This window comes from Dermacentor andersoni, chromosome 3 (assembly GCF_023375885.2).
Source record: "Dermacentor andersoni chromosome 3, qqDerAnde1_hic_scaffold, whole genome shotgun sequence".
Classification (NCBI taxonomy): domain Eukaryota; kingdom Metazoa; phylum Arthropoda; class Arachnida; order Ixodida; family Ixodidae; genus Dermacentor; species Dermacentor andersoni.
Window position 1 is genome coordinate 68890732 of NC_092816.1, and position 18636 is coordinate 68909367.

The following is an 18636-nucleotide window of genomic DNA, read 5'->3' on the forward strand; positions in this document are numbered from 1 at the left end:
CCGGGTATACGAGAGACTGGCACACGCGTATCTGTGCGTGTTCGACGGTTTAAACTGTGAATATATATATTCCCCGTTCTCTTTCCTTCTTTTTCTTTTCTTGGCCAGTGGGTGCGTTACGAACATGATGTAGTACGTGTGCGCGCGTGTGCGTTCGGGTTATTTTCCACCCGGGGAAATACCCCTTTCGGAAGGCGGTGTGTGTCTTACTGGGCAGCCCACCGTGCAGGCCGCAGGCAGGGCCGACCTTGGGGACAAGGTTGCGCTGTAACTGGGCGCCTTCGCTCTCGGCTCCTTTTGTCTTTAGACAGCGCCGACGCCCGCTATCTCGGAACGCTGTGACGCATTCGCGGCCCTTGAAGAAGGACGGCGACGTTGTTCGCACTGTGGAATAGTGGGCAAACGGCGTCAACGTTGCATCATTCCGTAAACGCACGGGATTGGAGCTTTCTACGAGAACTTCTAGATACAACTCTGGCGCTCCGATAGTTGAGCTACCATGACCATGAGGGGTTGTAACATGAATTTGTCTAAATTTCGCGCTTGCGGCTTCGAGCATTCTTGTGGCGTTATTTCTTGCGCTTTATCTTTCCGAATTCCCGAGGAATCGTAATTATTTTTAACGCACGAAGGCAGTTAGTGTTTGTACATATGCGTAAGTATCGCGAATTTGTAACAACGTAACATCTCGCTGGAAAATGGTCAATTCCTAAGTCGCAAAGACGTTCGAAAACGGAAGGACGAAGGTAAGGCAAATTCATGAGCTATACTCATCACTCGCATGATGGCTGGCGCCAGAGACACTGGCGCCAGAGTTAACTCAATTTTGCAGAAAATCATACGGTGCAGGAGGCGTCCATAAGTGCCTTGTCAAGCGGGTTTATTCGCGCGAGATGGCGCATCTTTGGTGCGTACATAGTACCCATGAAAACAAGACCTAGCGGAAGCTAACAACAACATCGAAAAAGTTTGATTTTCGTTTGCTGTGCCTCGTGACAGCAAAAACACCTGTTAAAAGGACACCAAATAGAAGCGCTATATTAGTGCGAACAGCTATTCCTTACGCTAAATTTTCGTTAACTGACTTCGCGGTAAGAGGTTGATTACGGAAAAAGAAAATGAAATTCAAAGTTGATTTTTTTAAATTTCGCGCCTTACATCCTAGCGCCGGGACGTATGTGTGACGTCACTGATTTCAAAGTATGTCTTTCTTTTTTTTCGTATTTAGGCCGTGGTGGCGTAGTAAATGTTCTTGAAACGTGCTAAGTTCAGTCTCTGGCTCTCTTAGAATACAATCTAGTCCGTTTTTAACGATAAATATTTAAATATAGATCCATGACGTAAGGACCAGCTCTTGCGGGAACGGCGGGACACACGCGACCTGTCTTTCGCTACTGCGTTTTTTGTGGCTCATAAAACCTCTTATTACAGTAGAAGTGACATTTCGGCATTGTAGATAGAAGGAATTTACTAAAAAATACGGAATACTAAAACAACTGAAATTGCTTTATTCTTCTATTTAGTGAGGTTTAGAGTGCATTGTGGTAATGTCGTTCCCAAGGGTTACATCGGGACAGGCGTACTGTGGTTGATTGGTTGGCTTTTCCCTACGATTGACTCGTACCCACAATGGGCGGATCAGCCAAAGATCACTTTTTTTGGCATTCCGACCTCTGCTACTCACCATGGCTTCTGCAAGCGCCGAAAATAGAAACGACAATCGAAGGCCTTAAAAATAAAAGCGACGTTTCCACATTAGCAGCAAAACAATTAGCGTTACATCACCTATTTGACAAGTACCAGGAATCTATTCACGTCTACACGGACGGTTCTGTAGTCAAAGAAAGTGCGTCTGCAGCTTATGTTATACCATCCTTAGGGGTAGAGTACGCTTGTTGACTAGGGCACACGTCGTCACCAACAATAGCGGAATTAGTGGCAATTCTCCAAGCCACTCATTTCATCAAAAGATATGAGACACCAACAAAGTAGGTAATTTGCAAGGACTCTTTATCGGCTTTAGCATGTCTTGAAAATATTGATGACAGCCAACCACACGCACGAATAACATACGCAATACTGAAGAGTTTAGCTCAGGCTAATGAAAGGAAACATGAAGCGATATTACAGTGGGTCCCGGGCCATGCTGGTATAGCAGGCAACGAACTAGCGGACTCATTGGCAAAATCAGCCCATAAAGATGCAGAAATTGAATTCATCCCTTTATCACCAATGGACACAAAACGGATATTGAGAGTACTAAAGAAAGGCTTGTGTATGTCAGCATGATTTAATGAAAACACTAAGGAATCAATACTTTACGAAGTAGACCCTCACCTCGATACCAGCTGGATGTATAACTTTCTAAAAGCACCGAGACACTAATTCACCGACTGTGCCTTGGGACAGCATACACCAAACATTTCCTGCATCGCATCAAACGGGCTCATTCCCCGGCTTGCTCCTGTGGCCACGACGATGAGGATGTTCGCCATCTACTCCTTGAATGCCCCATATACGAGATACAAAGACAGCAGCTAGAACAAGAGCTACACTCCATCGATCCTCACCGGCCTTTCTCACTCGCAAAACTGCTGGGCCCATGGCCATCGAAAATAGCACAGCGAAAAGCATTGAATGCAAATGAATATTTTTATGAAGACACAGGCATCCTCAACAAATACTAGGTATTGCATTGAATAATCACACGATGTCACTGAAACATTCTTCTATTATTTGTAATTATTAGTGCTTGTACATTACGTGTTATACATTCTTTGTTGTTGTGCGGGATTATTAGTGCTTGTACATTACGTGTTATACATGTTTTGCTGCGCGTGAATTATTTTAACACTGTAATTCCTCATCTGTTTATATGCTCATCGAAGTCTACATCATGGCCGCTTGTGTGTGTTTGTGACTGTTTATGAACTCATTGTGGTGCAACTTGCAATCGACTTGTACACTGTGATGTTCATAGGCGTATAGGACTGTGCTGTGGCTTTCTCACCCTATGAAGTGATTTTTCATTTTTTTTTTCATTTTCCAACATATTTTTTTTATAACGTTGTTTCTTATATGAGAAAAGGAGTAGCCGTCACCATTATAAGGTGACTACGTCTCTTTCTTTTATTTTCATTTCAATAAAAAAAAATCGGGTGAGTTAGGAAAATAATCGTGTCAATATCTTTCCCATCTTGTTTCGTCTTTCTTTCTGCTCTCGCAGCCTGAACTTGGGCCTTTCTTGTGCACATGGGCCTTTCTTGTGCAGTTACCCGGGCGTACAGAACCCACGTCGCTGTCACCCATACATCTTGCAGTTCTTGACTTCTTGTACACTAATCTACAGCTAAGGTGCCCAAACTCGCGAACTAATTACGTAGGGAATCTAGCGCCGTTTAATTAAGAGAACACGTCAAGCGTTATTTAGGGCTCCTCCATTCATTTGACGCTACCAATGTCCACTACAATCACATTACATGGAATGCTCCTCGCTGGAGTTTAAGTCTATGTACAGCTGCACTTAGGAAACACCTCGTGCGTGCGTTCCATTCCAAATTAACCGACCGCAGGGAGGTTTGCTAACGAGCTATGCGATTGCAGCAAAAGCGCTACAAGCTAACCGAGATTGCCCTGATAAATGCACCGGCGACCAGACACTAAAGCGACACTACTTTCAATTTTGAGCTACCCCGCGAAGACGGCGTGTGCAGACGAGCAGCAATTGCTTTGACAGTCACAAATCGCGCATCAGATCCGCACCAGTAAACTTAGCTGTGCACGTACTGACAGCGCTAACCAAGCCTTACAGTAGATGTCCCCCTTGAAGCTTCAGTTGAAGTTCCATCTATTTCTCGTGGCGCACGGAAGAAAATTTTCGTTGAATTTCTATAGACTGGTTAATAAAGATTTTTTTTTTTAGCATTCGTGGACACTGTGTCAAGACTGCATGTGCAATGAAAACTCACTGTATCGTGTCTGCGCTGAAGTTCCATTGTATTGGTATACGATCTTTCAACGAAACTCTATCTTAGCGAGATCAAGCTAACTCTGAGTATTAAGCAGTTCCAGTAAATAATAGTATCCAAGTGAGTCTGAAAGGGAAAATTTAAATTTCTACTTCGAGCGTATATATGCACGGTGAAAGAGCGATAACTTACACGCCCGGCACACATATCGCGCATGCGCGCACATGGCGAGCCTCTTACCAAGAGCGGCTTGACCGTGACGGCCAGAGGCGAGGCCAGGCCGAAGCACCATCTCGCCGTCTTCGAGCCCTCGCGCGGGGCGACGGGCACGTCGTTGCGGACCCTGGACGAGCGGTCGGGCGGCTCACTCGGTATCACGACCGCGCGCAGGACGCCCAGACGACGGCACGAACGCATCTTCTGGCACGACTTCTTGATGCGCCGAAGGCGGTTGACGTCGGCCATTCAACGTGCGGCCGAACACGAAAAAAAAAAAAGTGAACCTTCCGCGAGAGTTCGAATTTTCTGCTGTTGGCAGCGCTTTTGTTGGGCGGATCGTCGTTTCGTCGAGTCCCCGGAACACAGCGAAGAAGACCACGCCGAAGACGAAGAAGTGTCACCAGCACCCTTACAAAAAAGCGCTCCAACCGGTGACAGCGCGCAGGGAAGGCGGATCAACGTGTATCCAGGGGAGGCACACACAACAGCCGCTACGCCAATGCGTTCACTCGAAAGGACGATCGGTCCATGTGTCTATAACCACCACCACCACTGCGTTCGAAGATGTCAGGACATGAGTAATGCCCAACGATGCGCGCGCCAGCGCGCCGCGAGGAACACGTTCATTCAACGGCACGACCGTTTCTCGATGCGGACAACGACGGCCCACGTTGGCCGGCCGGCGTCAGGAGAGCGCGTGGAGACGTCAGGTGGGGGAGAGGTCTCGGCGCATTGAGAAGGGAAGCGTACGCGCTGGACCGGCTGGACACTTGCCGTGGGTGAGGGACGGAATAAAGAGCCCGGTGTACACGACGACGTCAAGTCGCGGCTTGTACAGCTAAGTGCGCGCACGAGAGAGCAAGCGCGTAGCTTCCGCGACGGGTGTTGGTTCTCATTCACACCGGAAGATGTGCACCGGCACGAGCACCGCGCGTTGGTCGGTCTGGCTGGTCTGTCCTGCCCTAAAAAACTGAAGGTGGGACTTCAAGTTGCAGAATCAGCGTGCGATCGCGGCGTTCGTCAAAGTGCTACGCGGGCGCGCATAGTCTTCAAGGTCACAATATCGTATCCGTTCACGCAAAGCGGCATTCCCTCGATTTTGCAGTCACCGCCCGCTTACGCTCGCCGGCACTCACCCCGTCCCGCGATTTTCGGACGAGCGCAAGTGCACAGATACGTAAGTGTGCCGGACTACTCGAGCGCTTAACGGTCCTAGCTATACAGGGTGTTTTGTTTATTATTGTTTTTAGCCTATACAGATGTTTTACAAAGAAGAAATGAGCGCAGCGAACGTGGAATTGTTTGCGGATGAGTTCCTACGACAGACGGACATACTTTGTCGCTTATAACGAGAGCTTCAGACGACTAATTAACAAAATTTCTCTCATGAACTTTTTATTGGTGCCTCGGGGCAGTTGTCTAAATGGGAAATTTGGAGGCAGTTACATTTTCGTGCATACCCACCTTTTAAAAAAATTTGAAAATCGCATCTAGCCCGAGATATTCATCATCCAATTCCAAAGCTCAAACGAGGCAATGGAGACTGAACACGTACCGCTGCGCGTCAGACGACAAAGCCCCGTAAGAAAAAGTGTAGGGCGAAGTTTGAGTGATAGCATGACGCAGCAAAGCCTGATCCGACACAACGCCGTACGCGCTTGGCAGGCAAAGCCTGCCGTGTCAGTAGCTGCCGCGACTGACCGAGGCATTCGGTTTCCAACTTCCTTGCGTTTGTCGTCACAGGGCATTTCGCCCTGGCATGATAGCGGGGCCGCGCTCGGTTCCGAAATTGCCTGAATTTACCGCTGAAATTCGGTGATAAATATCTAGAATTAGTTTCGACATTCAAGATTTACAAAAACAAAAACAAAAAAAACACGAGGGTGCATTAAAATGTGAATGCCTTCAAAATCTGCACTTAAGCAACTGCACCTAAAGCACTGCTACAAAAGTTAATTTCTTCTTATTTACCTACTGAAGCTCACGTTATTAGCGGCAAGGTATTTCCGCCTCACTTGGGAACTCGTCTGCAAGAACGCCAAGTTCGCTGCTCTTATAACCTCGTTATAAAAAATCTGTATGGTCTAAAGAAAAAAAAGAGGCGCGTACAAGTCACCACGTCGCACGTAACCTTGCGTAATGCCTCTTAATTTTAAACTAAATCAAGCTTGTCAGCTGTCACTGGTTCTTCGGTGCCTTGTCTGAGCAAGTGCATAAAGCATCGTGACCTTCAAACAAACTGAAACAAACGGAGCCGAATACCTTGTCGGCGAAGTCCAGATAGATAGATAGATAGATAGATAGATAGATAGATAGATAGATAGATAGATAGATAGATAGATAGATAGATAGATAGATAGATAGATAGATAGATAGATAGATAGATAGATAGATAGATAGATAGATAGATAGATAGATAGATAGATAGATAGATAGATAACAACTACAGAGACACGTGCCGGCCGGTGGCCGCGGGCGAACGCTGCCAGTATTTAGATTGCGTGTTTGGAGGCTCTCCGATTCTAATGACAGGAGTCTAATCACTGCCTTTGTGTTCCGGGCTCGAACGACTCGCGGCAGAGAACACTTTGCTCACGGTGGGTCGTCCAGATGAGAGAAATAGCAGGAACGAAAAAAAAAAAAAAGGTTACGACTTGACAGGCTCTGTGGCCTTTAAATTGACGGGGAAATTCCCTCTATAAAACACGGATGAGCTTTCGTGGTGAGCTAAGGCTTCTCGCCATCTACGGCTGCACATATTTACGCAAATTCGAGGGACGCAAGACTCGAAGAGAGTGGCGTCGGGAGACGAGGAAGTCCATTCCGAAGATGTCGAGCAGCGTCATCTCGCGTACACGGAGTACATTGTTTTACCGGATGACGCGGAATGGCACCATTATTGTCGTCTTGAATAGGCTTTGTCTGATGTTACGAAAGTTGAGTGGTCGAAATGCTACGTTTCCCGAAAGATAAACTGTTTCACTTTCAATGACCACTATTCCTTCGCGCTCATGTCGCAACGACCGTTCTGCACTCTACTATATACGGGGTGATAATTTCTAAGCTTCACAAAATTACAAAAAAAAAAATAAATAAAAAGATATCGTCTGTGGCAGATAACATAATTCTAGTCCTTGTGCTAGATTACTCAAAAAAGGCGGGCATTAGTTGCACGAAAAGTCGATGCACATAGTCAACTAAATGGCAAGAATCCAACAATTAACTATGTTTAAATTAATTACTTTTCGGCGCTTATTGCAACTTACGCGTTGTTGCCGGTGAGCTTGCAAGGCATATCCGCTTGGAGTCTAACCTAACCTAACCATTAGGCCATGTAAGATTGCAAGCATGCTTCTCTCGTGCCAGAGTCGGTCTTTGAAACGTTTGCCGGCCCGCCGCACTTGCTTAGTGGCTATGGTGCTAGGCTGCTAAGCTTGAGGTCGCGGGATCGAATCCCGGTCACGGTGGCCGCATTTCGATGGGGGCGAAAATCAAAAAACACCCCCGTACTTAGATTTAAATCCACATTAAAGAACTCCAGTTGGTCCAAACTCCGGAATCCTCCACTATACGGCGTGGCTCACAATCAGATCGTGGTTATGGCCCGTAAAACCCCATAATTTAAAATTTAACGTTTGCCGCGCTTGGAAACGTTTGGTGGCGCTCTCTCGCCTTCTTCCCTCATGGCAGCTGTAGCGCCTTGAGACTCTCTGTTAGACTGCAATGCCTTCGGGATCGGCCCATAATTTATGTTAGATACCTTGAAAGTCGGACTACTCCACCATCACGCGATCAACAAGGGACACAACATCATCTACCAGTGGATACCGGGTCACTGCGGAATTTCGGGAAATGACAGTGCGGATGACGCTGCCCGGTCGGCCCATGATGGTGCCCACGTTATAGCAATACCACTGTCAAGAACAGATGCAGCCACAAGTCTTCGCTCCCTCACCCGCGAGCTTACGCAGAATCTGTGGAACATCAGTGAATTCACGAACGCAGGTCTCCACAGATTGGATCCACGTCTGCAACTCCGTCTGCCACCAGGGTTACCACGAGCGGAAGCAACACTTTTGTGCCGCCTGTGGCTCGGCGTGGCATTCACGAACTCCTATTCATTCCGCAGTGGAATGGCCGACAGCCCTACTTGTGACACCTGCGGCTGCGAGGAGACCATTGAGCACCTCCTTTGTGACTGTCCCCGTTACAAAGTGCCAAGAAAAGTGCTCGTGACCGCGCTCGAAAAACTGGACAATTGCCCCTTTACAGAGGAAAAAGCTCTAGGACACTGGTCCGGACGGGCTTCGGCACTCAAGGCCTCAAGGGCTTTGCTGAACTTTTTTAAGGACATGCGAATTGTGCGACCGCCTTTGAATGTTGTAGCGCGTAGTTTCGCGTTACTGTGTGAATTTTCTGGTTTCCATTTTTTTTCATCATCTTCTTCTTTCTCCTTTTATTCCCTTTAACCCTTTCCCCAGCACAGGGTAGCCAGCCGGTACTTACACTGGCTAACCTCTCTGTCTTTCCTCCCCTTTGTCTCCTCCTCCTCCTCCTCCTTCAATGTCGGCGAAGCTCACCCATACATAATGTTATCGCATTAAAAGAACTACGGTTCACAGGAGCGGGTGACTGTTCAAAGCGTTAAGTTTGGGAAGTTACCGTTATACAGGTCACAACTCGTGGTCACGTGCGATCTTCCCCATAGCAAGGTGTCGCCGCCGCCAGCACCAGAGATTCACCGCTCTTGAGACAGACGGGTCGCGCGAAACGAACGCAGAGGACCCACAGCGGTGCTTTGTGTTTTTGTATATTCTTTCTGCGTCCATCCGTATACACATAGTTGCGCTGCTTCCGCCATGTACGTATCGACTCGCTCTAATGTTGGCTCTCGTAACGTAACACGTCACCATCGAATATTCACGCATCCAGGCGGGCATCATCTGGAAAAAAATTTAAATCGATTCGTTCCCTATTTAAACCAATTACATTAATTAGCTTCTCAGTTAAAAATATTACGGCACACGTTCATATAGGAACGTAGAAGCGAATCGTCATAAATGCCTATAGTTCCGCGCTTAAACATTTCAAAGCTGCCCTGCAAACCAAAATAATCGACCTCAATTTATTCGTCGAATTTACCTGATTACGCGCACCCAGCACCGCCAAGCGCAGCTTGCGGCGCAACCCTCCTGTGATGTAGCAGGGCGGCGCAAAATGAAGCTGCCGTCGCACAATTATGCCTCTTCCCGCGATCTTATACCGATCGGCATTGTGCGCCGCTCCTGATATGATGCACAGTAACTTCAGCGGCAGAGGCGAGAGGGGCCATCTTTGTCGCGCCGTCTAGCCCAATTTCGTTTCTTGCCCCCCGCCCCCTTGCTACGCCGCAGGAGGGCTGCACCGTGCCTCGCAGTCTAGCGTGCGTAATCACGTAAGCTCGACAAATAACTTGAGGCCAATTATTTCGGTTGACACGGACGTATTGAAACGTTTAAGCACGAAACTATAGACTTTCATGGCAATTTACTTCCGCTTTCCAACATCAACATGTGCCGTAATGTTTCTAAGAAGTTCATTAATGTAATTATAGCTTATTTATTGAATTGATATCTTCGGTTGTTTTTTAAAATGATTTCCGCCTAGGCTTATAGTCAATGCGTAGTTAAGTGGTTCGAGTGACTATTGTGGCATTCTTTTTTAAAATAGAAGGAAGTGTTCGAAGTAAAAAAAAAAAACATACCCTGTATACGCTTAGCGCAAAGCTGGCCCTCGCTACGCCTAACTGCGCAACCTAAATGCATGTAACCAGGTGCGCTGACCATAAATAAAGCGTTGGCGCACGTCGCATGCCTAAAGGTGGAATGCTACTCTTATGTAATATTCGAGGCGCACCGCCAATTTCTCGAGGCTGGCAGCGACCATATCAGCGAGACACCTATAAAGGATGGGCCGATGAAAAATAAAACTGGCTCACCTCTGGTTAATCGATGAGTGGCCTTGCGGATAACGCTTCCGATCGCCCAACAACATGGCTGCTTGAGAGAAAACTTCAGTGATAAGTATACTTATGGATTCGCGTTTTGGTTTCGTAATTCGAAGCCTTCCGGCTTCAGTTCAGCCAGGGACTCTAAAGCAACATGTGATCAAAAGTAACGTGTAAACGATGCACATTAGCTACGTAAAAATAACTTGAAGGATACAAAAGCCATTGGTTTTTCTAACTGTTTGAGCAACGTACAGAGCTTTTAAGCCGCGTTTGTTAAACGATTGCACAAAGTGCGATAAGTTGCAGAAAACCTGCGGACGTTGGTTAGCGATGCTGTATAATGAAAAACGTCGTGAAAGATCGAAATACGGAATCTTTCACAATGGGAAAGAAAGTAATAAGAGTCAGCTAAGACACGTTTCCGTGTTCAACTAAACACCAAAATATAAGGCACTGGAGACGAGTCTGAGAGCTCGGTTGTTATCGGCTTGCCAGTTGCAATGACACCATTCCTGTAACGAGCCGTAAAATAAGCTCTCAACAACCTCCGGTGTAAGTGGTTTCACATCACACGAAAAATCACTGATAACAGCAATGGTTACCGGGCGTTTTAGCGTCACGCAACACTCCGTGCGACAGTGTCGCACGCGAAGTTGACCGCGTGCTCGCCCGGCTGCAGATAGCTACACCTGCAGCACAACGGGTGCGGGAGTAACAAAGACAGCGCGCGCATTTGTTTGAAATTTAATTGCGGGGTTTAACGTTCAGATACTTCATCAGTAGGTGGCCGAGAGCAGCGGATTAACTTAAATATATTCTGGGGAGCTGGTTACAAAACCACGATCTCATTATGAGCCCCGTCGTAGTGGGAGACTCCGGATTAATTTCGACCATACCTGAGATTGCTTAAAGTACACTTAAACCAAAGTACCAGCGCACTGCCATAGCCACTGGGCTACAATAGAGGGTCCGGATTGATTTGGACCACCCGAGAGAGAGAGAGAGAGAGAGAGAGAGAGAGAGAGACGAGAAGGGAAAGGTAGGGAGGTTAACCAGATGTTCCAACGTCTAATATGCCGAAATGCAAGCATAGGTGATGTTCTTCTTTTCCTTCTCAAATTCTTCTTCTTTCTCAAGTTCTTCTTTTCTTTCTCAAATCGCAACGCTGTAACGGAGCCGCCGCGGCCGCGCGATCGTTTTTGTCTTTCGCCTTCGTAACGCTGTAACCAAAGCAGTTCTAAACGACTCGACTTCCAGCCCCACTTCCTTCGGGAGGACCGATCAGCGCCGCTTCTTGTGCGCAAAGCAGTTGAGACAATGAAAGCAGTCCACAGACGCGTTTTGAGCGTATCGGTGAAAGTGATAAAGCGAATAAATGAATGAATGAAAGGCGCAGGTAGGTCAGGCAGAGACATGTCAAGTTGGCTACCGTATACACACGGGTAAGGGGATGAACGGATGGAAAGAGAGGAAGAAAAGGAAATCAAGTGGTGAATCGTACTTTGTATGGCGCGTACACTGCACGAAGCATATATATATATATTACTTGAAAAACTTCCGGGCATGCGCCCCGCAATGCAGAAACCATTAGCTGCAGCACTGTCGTTTGCCTTCCTGGTAATGTTCTTGACATTCGTGATTCAGCTTGGTCCACGAGAGAAATGTCTAATGCATTTTCCGAATTCGGAACCATCTCGCGTACCTTAACGCGTAATAGCTGCGGTGAACTCGTAAATGATAGGCGATAATTATCACTAAAGAGTGTGAAGCGCTTGAGAAACTGCAATGAATTTGATGTCATTACAAGTTAGCTTAGACTTAGCAGGTACTTCCTCTCTCTCTCTCTCTCTACATGTATATATATATATATTTCTTTAACATGGTCACTGCATACAGTATACACTGACGCGAGTAGTCTGCAGAGGCACTGCAAATTGTTATCGTACAGTAGTTACCATTTGATGCGCCCAATTCGCGCATACCAATTCACCATCGTTAATTCATCAGGTAGCCTTTCCCTTATGTAGTATACCACTACGCAGATCCTGTAAGCTGTTTTTGTGAATGCATAGATAAGCATGATGCTGTTAAATGTGAATGCAGAAGTAGTCGTATAGAATCTGAGCCACCGTTTCAATCAGTACCCTGCAACCTTGCGCGACGCATGGTTGTTGCATTTGTATGTCTTTATTTTCTGCTTGCCCTAAAGCGGCCCTCCACGACAAAAAGCAAAAAGCAAAAGAAAAGTGAGAGAGAGAGGAAAGAAAGACAAAAATAAAACCGTTTCAAGTATGCAAGGCGACGAAAAGACAGAAAGGAAGACGCACCCGTGCCGGCCATTTGTGCCGCTTCGTCGGCGTCCCGTTCACACAAGACAGGAAAAGAGAGTGTCGCAACGAAAGTGTTGCCTCAGGAAGAAACAATTGGCGGTCACGACAATGAGAGAGACATCCGCACAACCGTGATTGTATGGTTTACCGCGTTGTCGCAATGTCTTGTGCCACTTTTGCTTTTTGCTTCCTGAGCTTCTGTCCTTTCATTTATTTCCCACTTTCCTGCCACGCACGCCTATATCAGCGCTCGCCCGTTTATTCGTATACGTCACTCCTGGAACCCTTATCCGAAAATTTTCAGATAGATCTGCGTCGTTTATTGATGACCCTCGAATACCAATGGCCGGCCGCAGAGCGTCACGTGGCCGGCTTGTAAGGAAGTTAACCGAGGGGCCCGATTTTTATTAAGCATATCATATGAAGCCAACAAACATTGACACCAAGGACAACATAGGGGAAATTACTTGTATATTAACTGAATTAAAGAAATGGTAAATTAATGGCAATGAAAGTGGATGAAAGAACAACTTGCCGCAGGTGGGGAACGATGAGTGAGCGAGTGAATTAACTTTTATCGGGTCCAGCAAAACGCGATGAAACGGGCACCCGGCTAATCCCACGACGGGACCGACAGGTCTAGCCTGCCGAACCGATCGCGGGCGCGCTGGAGGGCCCGGATTTGGTCGTCAAAGACGGGACTTCGCAGGAACGCGTCCCATTCTTCCTTGGTGAACCTGGGGCCCAACGACCCGCGCTCCCAGAGCCTGTGAGACAAAGTAGCAGCCTCACCAAAGGCCACGTAAGAACAATTCGGGTACATCTCAGGATATATGCTGTTAAGGGACGCCGGATTTGGGTAGGTGGGGAACGATCCCACGTCTTCGCATTACACCTGCGATGCCCTACCGATTGAGCTACCGCAGCGCCGTTTTCCGATCCAATTTCTTGGGTATTTATGTTTCCTACTCGAACCCTGGGAGTGTTAGCCTTCAATTTTGTTTTCAAGTTTGGTGTCAATGTTTGTTGGCTTCTTATGACGAGGCCGACTTGCGTTTCTGGATATGATGACCGCACGTGCCACGTTTTCTCCATGTGATAAGTGGACACTAAAAGCGCAACACTATATAAGTTTAGACTTGAAAAGCATTTTATCTAACTCTCCATTCACTCATTTGGCGGTATTTATTACTTGACATTGGAGAAAATGAAGGCAAAGTTTTCAGTTTGTCGAATTTCGCGCCCAAAATCTCGTCGCCGTTGCGTCAGAATGACGTCACAGCTAGAGTTTTCTCGTATTATGCGCCGTTTGGACGACGGAAGAGGTGACGAAGCTTGATAGGCTCAGTGTTTAGGTCCTTCTACAGCGCGGCCTAGTCCTTTATTTTCAAGTGTAGAACATAACCATAGACCAAAGTACACGTGCTGTCAGAATAACTTCAGTTTGGCCTAGTTGGTGTTTACTGCATATCATATTGACCGCAAATAAAGACGGGGACAGCGGGAGAGAACACATAAACAACACGGGCGGTAACGATGTAACTGATGAGTGATTCTTCGTTTGGGGAAACGAAACACGACGGAACATAGAAAGAAGGGCCATCTGTGCGAGATATATGCTTCAGAAGAACTTCAGTTTGGCCTGTAGTTGGTGTTTACTGCATATCATATTGACCGCAAATAAAGACAGGGACAGCGGGAGAGAACACCCGCTCAAAAACAGCTCAAAGACAGCTCGAAAAGTGGGTGTTGCGAATAACACCCTAGGAAAGGGTGTTTGGTCTAACTGTGTCATGGAAATGAAGAAGGAACATTCTCATGTGGGAGCGTCGTACTTTCCACCTTTTTAATTCAACATTACCGCGTACATTTATTCATTAGATAAGTTGCTATCCGTAGATGGGTTGAAGTTGATAGGTTGCGAGACTACACTACAGCCTAATATTGGTACAGTCGCTTACATACCAAGACGCGCACGGCTTCTGGCCAATGACAACATATCCGCACATTAGGTTGTTTTGTTAAGAGGAAGCTTTAGCTCGGGCCCAACTCCGACGCGGCCTATTCAAATACATGTAAAGCGCAAAAACGTTTTTCTGAGATAACCCCTGAACCAATTTTAATGAAATTTGTTGTATTTGAGAGAGAAAGTTAAATTCTAGTCACTGTTGGAAGCGCAATTTCGATTTTGGGCCTGGATGTTCTTAAACAAGTTTTTCTTTTTTTAATTTCACAAAGTTCGAAAAAAGAAGCACGAAGTTCACAAATTGATAGCTCTGCATCAAAAAGAGATATCGCGGTTCTGGAAACGGCACCCATTTGATCATTAAAAGCGGAAAAACTCAATACGTCATTTTATATCTTACGTGAATTTGTTACGTTTTGCACAAGGGTTCTGCAAAAGCTGTATTTTCATATTACAATTTTTTTAAAATCCATGTGTAGCATACCAATTTGTCCGCTTTAGATGTACTATCAGATGCAATTCACATGATTGCGATACCAATTTTCATTGCTGAGCTACAGAGATTCTAAACTTAAACGTTTCGTTTTCTGAAGATTTTCGATTTTTGCGAATTTTTAATAAAAAATTGCTGACCTAAATCAAAGATTCCAACCCAACAGTCACTAGATTTTAAGTTTTTCTTTTAAATGCATTAAACCTCGCCAAATTTGGTTGAGTGGTTGCTGAGAAAAACGAATTCTCCTTTTACATGTGTTTAGGTAGAAGCACCCGAGCTGAAGCTTCCTCTTAATGCGTAGCATTTAGTGCTATACGCTGCTTCATCCACATTACTCAGCTCTCTCGGCAGCAGTGCGAAGGTTTCACATTCGCCGACTACTGCCTGTTAACTTCCAGCCTCAACAACTATGCAGTCGATTTAGCTACCTTGCAAGGCTATATGTGCTCACATCTTCTTGAACAGTGCACATATATCCTGGGACATTACAGGGAGAAGTTATATCACACATTTGCGTAGGTGTCGATGCTTAGTAATATTGCGCTGGATACGCTTCATTGGCTCAGACAATAGTTAGGCACCAGAAAAAACAGTGCGTGATTCTGTCAACTTTTGTTCGATTAATCTTCCTTTGTACACGATTCCTATCGTGCTAGTCATGGATACCGAGCCACTGGCACTTTGTCAAGAACACTCGCAAGACACTGTATATTACGAGAAAGCAGTGTCTGACAAAGAATCGTGCCTGAAGCTATCTGACTGCGCTGTTAATTAACGCTCTGTCGCTCAGAGTGACGTACTACCTCGTAGTGAACGAGAAGAAAAGGAACCGAGGGGCCGATATTTATTACTCACATCGTAAGAAGCCAACAAGCAAAGACACCAAGCACGACATAAGGGAAATTACTTGTACCAACTTAGTTAAAGAAATGATAAATTAACGGTAATGAAAGTGGATGAAAAAAACAACTGGCCACAGTTGGGAAACGATCCCACGTCTCCGCATTACACACGCGATGCTCTTACCAAATGAGCTACCGCGGCGCCGTTTTCCCATCCAGTTTCTGGGATATGTATGTTTTTACTACTAGTACAAACCCTGGAAGTGTTAGCCAGCGCCACCACTCACAAACTTTGGCGGCGGATGCGGAAGATCCTTTCTGCCGCAGGCGTCACGAGTACGTGTGACGCCAGGTAGCATGTGTGGGTTTATTGACCAGTTGCCGTCACCCAAAAAGATCACTTACTCGTGACGCCTGCGGCAGAAAGGATGTTGCATATCCGCCGCCAAGGTTTGCGAGTGACAATATCCGGTTTGCTATACCGCATCGGACGAGGGAGAAAAGGGGAGTACAAACAGCAAAGGAAGAGAGTGTGCAACAAAAAGCGAGTGCAACGCTGACGCGTAATGAAAAGAACACGTTGAAGTGTAGTAGAGAGAGTTTAATTATATCTGGAGAGGTTAGCCTAACGATAGGCCTGTCATGCTGCTCCAGGTGAGGTGGTGACGGATAAAAGAAAAGGAGTGAAATGAAAACAAAAACAAAGCGCGCACACATACACTGTTCACACACACACACACACACACACACACACACACACACACACACACACACACACACACACACACACACACACACACACACACACACACACACACACACACACACACACACACACACACACGGCAGCTGACCGTTATCAGTGAAAAGTACAACCAGCGAATTCCATACTATAGTACATTATACCGGACTGTAACTTCGAAAATGAAAAAAAAAAGAAAGAAAGAAAGAAAGAAGGACCGCGCGCAATGAGCGATCGGGAACGGAAAATAACTGGCGTAACACCAAGAGACAGGAAGATGGCAGTGTGGATTTAGAGAGAGAACGGGTGTGACATGATGTCATGGTGGAGGTTGAGAGGAAGAAGCAGAGTTGGGCAGGTTTTGCAATGTGTACAGCAAATCACCGTTGGTCTGCGCTATAGTTACAAGATGGGTGCCTATATATAGGGAAAAAAGTAATTAAGGGAAAATGAGACATACACCCATTCGTAGCAATTGCTACATTTTCCTTTAATTAATTACTTCTCTGCACATTGCGGGTTTCCGCAGAAGTATTACGTCAAACTAGGGAGCGGAAACGCCGTCGTAGATAGCAGAGTATTATATGTGTGATGAGATTACATAGGATGTCTGCGGGCAGCCCGAACTCGATTGACCAAAGACGCGGGATATGAGAGATCGCTGGGACAGGCTTTCGTGCTGCAGTTCACATGAATGATGATGATAATGATGATGACAGTGGTGGTGGGGAAAACACGTTTTCTCTGTGTCTCTTAATCCATCGGCCTTCACATCTTGACCTTGAATTATCACACACGAAACAAAATATTGAAGCCGTGATCATCATGATCACAGCTCAGAGTATCAGTTTCTTTATTGTTCTGCAACTATACACGTTTCCAGCGCGCCTCCGTATAGGGGGTATGCACATGACGTCATCCGCTAGGAACACTAGCGGCGTCCTCCATAATTTCGGTCGCGAGTTCTCCCTGCCTGCGCGAGCGGGCCTGCGTCGCCAAGCAGTTGCCACTACGCACCAGCCGTTTAGCGTCCTTTTCATTGTCCTTTTCAAGCTCAGTTGACGCACCGCCACGGCGTGTAGTCTGTCCGGACACGCACACACTGAATGTTGACCTGTTCAGTAAACAAATACCAACGGCACTGCGCACGAAACACTGAAACGTCTGTGCTTATATATACACAAGCGACTGGTTAAGTTCAGAAAGCGAACGCCAAAAACCGCTGAAAATACGCTAAAAACCGTTCCAACGGTGCTGCTACGTTTAAAATCACGGGAAGACAGTGGATGTTTACAAATAAGGTAGCATAGTTGAACCACTATAGTTCAGACAATGCGTGGACGAAAAGCTCCAGGAAAGATGATCAGCCTTAACCGGAAACCGCTATGTTTTTTTTCCTTTCAGTTTTCCCTCCGCAGTGAGAAAAATCGTAACATTCTGCTTCAGTTACGGTTAGAGCAAAAATAACGTTTCTTTTTTCCCCCGGTTTTCGGTTAGGTTCCGGTTCGACAGCCTGCCGTCCAGCGCCCTCCGCTATAGTCATTCTTCAATCGTCGCTTTAAACCGCCCGTACAACTTTGCAGCAGAATCACGGTATCACCCAGTACATTGGACGCAGAACCCCGTCGCCTCCCTAACTACATGCCGCACGGCGCCTTGCTTACCGCGTACAAGCGGCGCAGATGGCCCGCCGCGTAACCAGCCACGCACTTCCCCGCCACTCCGCAGCCCATCAACTCGGCGCCGACGCGGCTCGTTGGCGCGTCGGCGATGAGCGAAGCGCAAGCGAGCGCGTTCTATTATTCACACCCGAGGTGCCGCCGCTGCGGGTCACAATGGGACGCGCCATGCATTCCGCTCGGAGAACGGTTCTCTCGGGCTGCAGACGCTTAATTAAACGTCCGGGTAGACTTGCCCGCGCGCATTCTTGAGTGCGTAGCCGTTGCCGACATTTATTTCGCTCTTCGAGCGTGTCTTTCTTCTTCGCACCTCGCGTAATCGTTTGTGGAATCCCGCTTTGGCCAAAACAGCTAGCTGCCAGTTTGTGATTAACTGATGCACGCGGCGCAGCCTGCGCAGTATAG

General features: G+C 46.7%; 1 protein-coding gene across 4 annotated transcripts in view; it reads right to left on the bottom strand.

The window, feature by feature from the left end:
* The window catches only part of Sarm (sterile alpha and armadillo motif), a 203498-nt gene that overhangs the window by 141031 nt on the left and 43831 nt on the right, over positions 1-18636 (bottom strand). The window contains exon 1 of one of the 4 annotated variants that reach the window (XM_050193587.3): positions 4209-4618. The exons of 2 other annotated variants lie outside the window; for them this stretch is intronic. In XM_050193587.3, the coding sequence (XP_050049544.1) occupies positions 4209-4433 (225 nt within the window). In that variant the 5' untranslated portion in view covers positions 4434-4618. Of the gene's footprint in view, positions 1-4208; positions 4619-18636 lie in introns of those variants that run through there. One more of the 4 variants, XM_050193595.3, reaches the window with a different exon arrangement.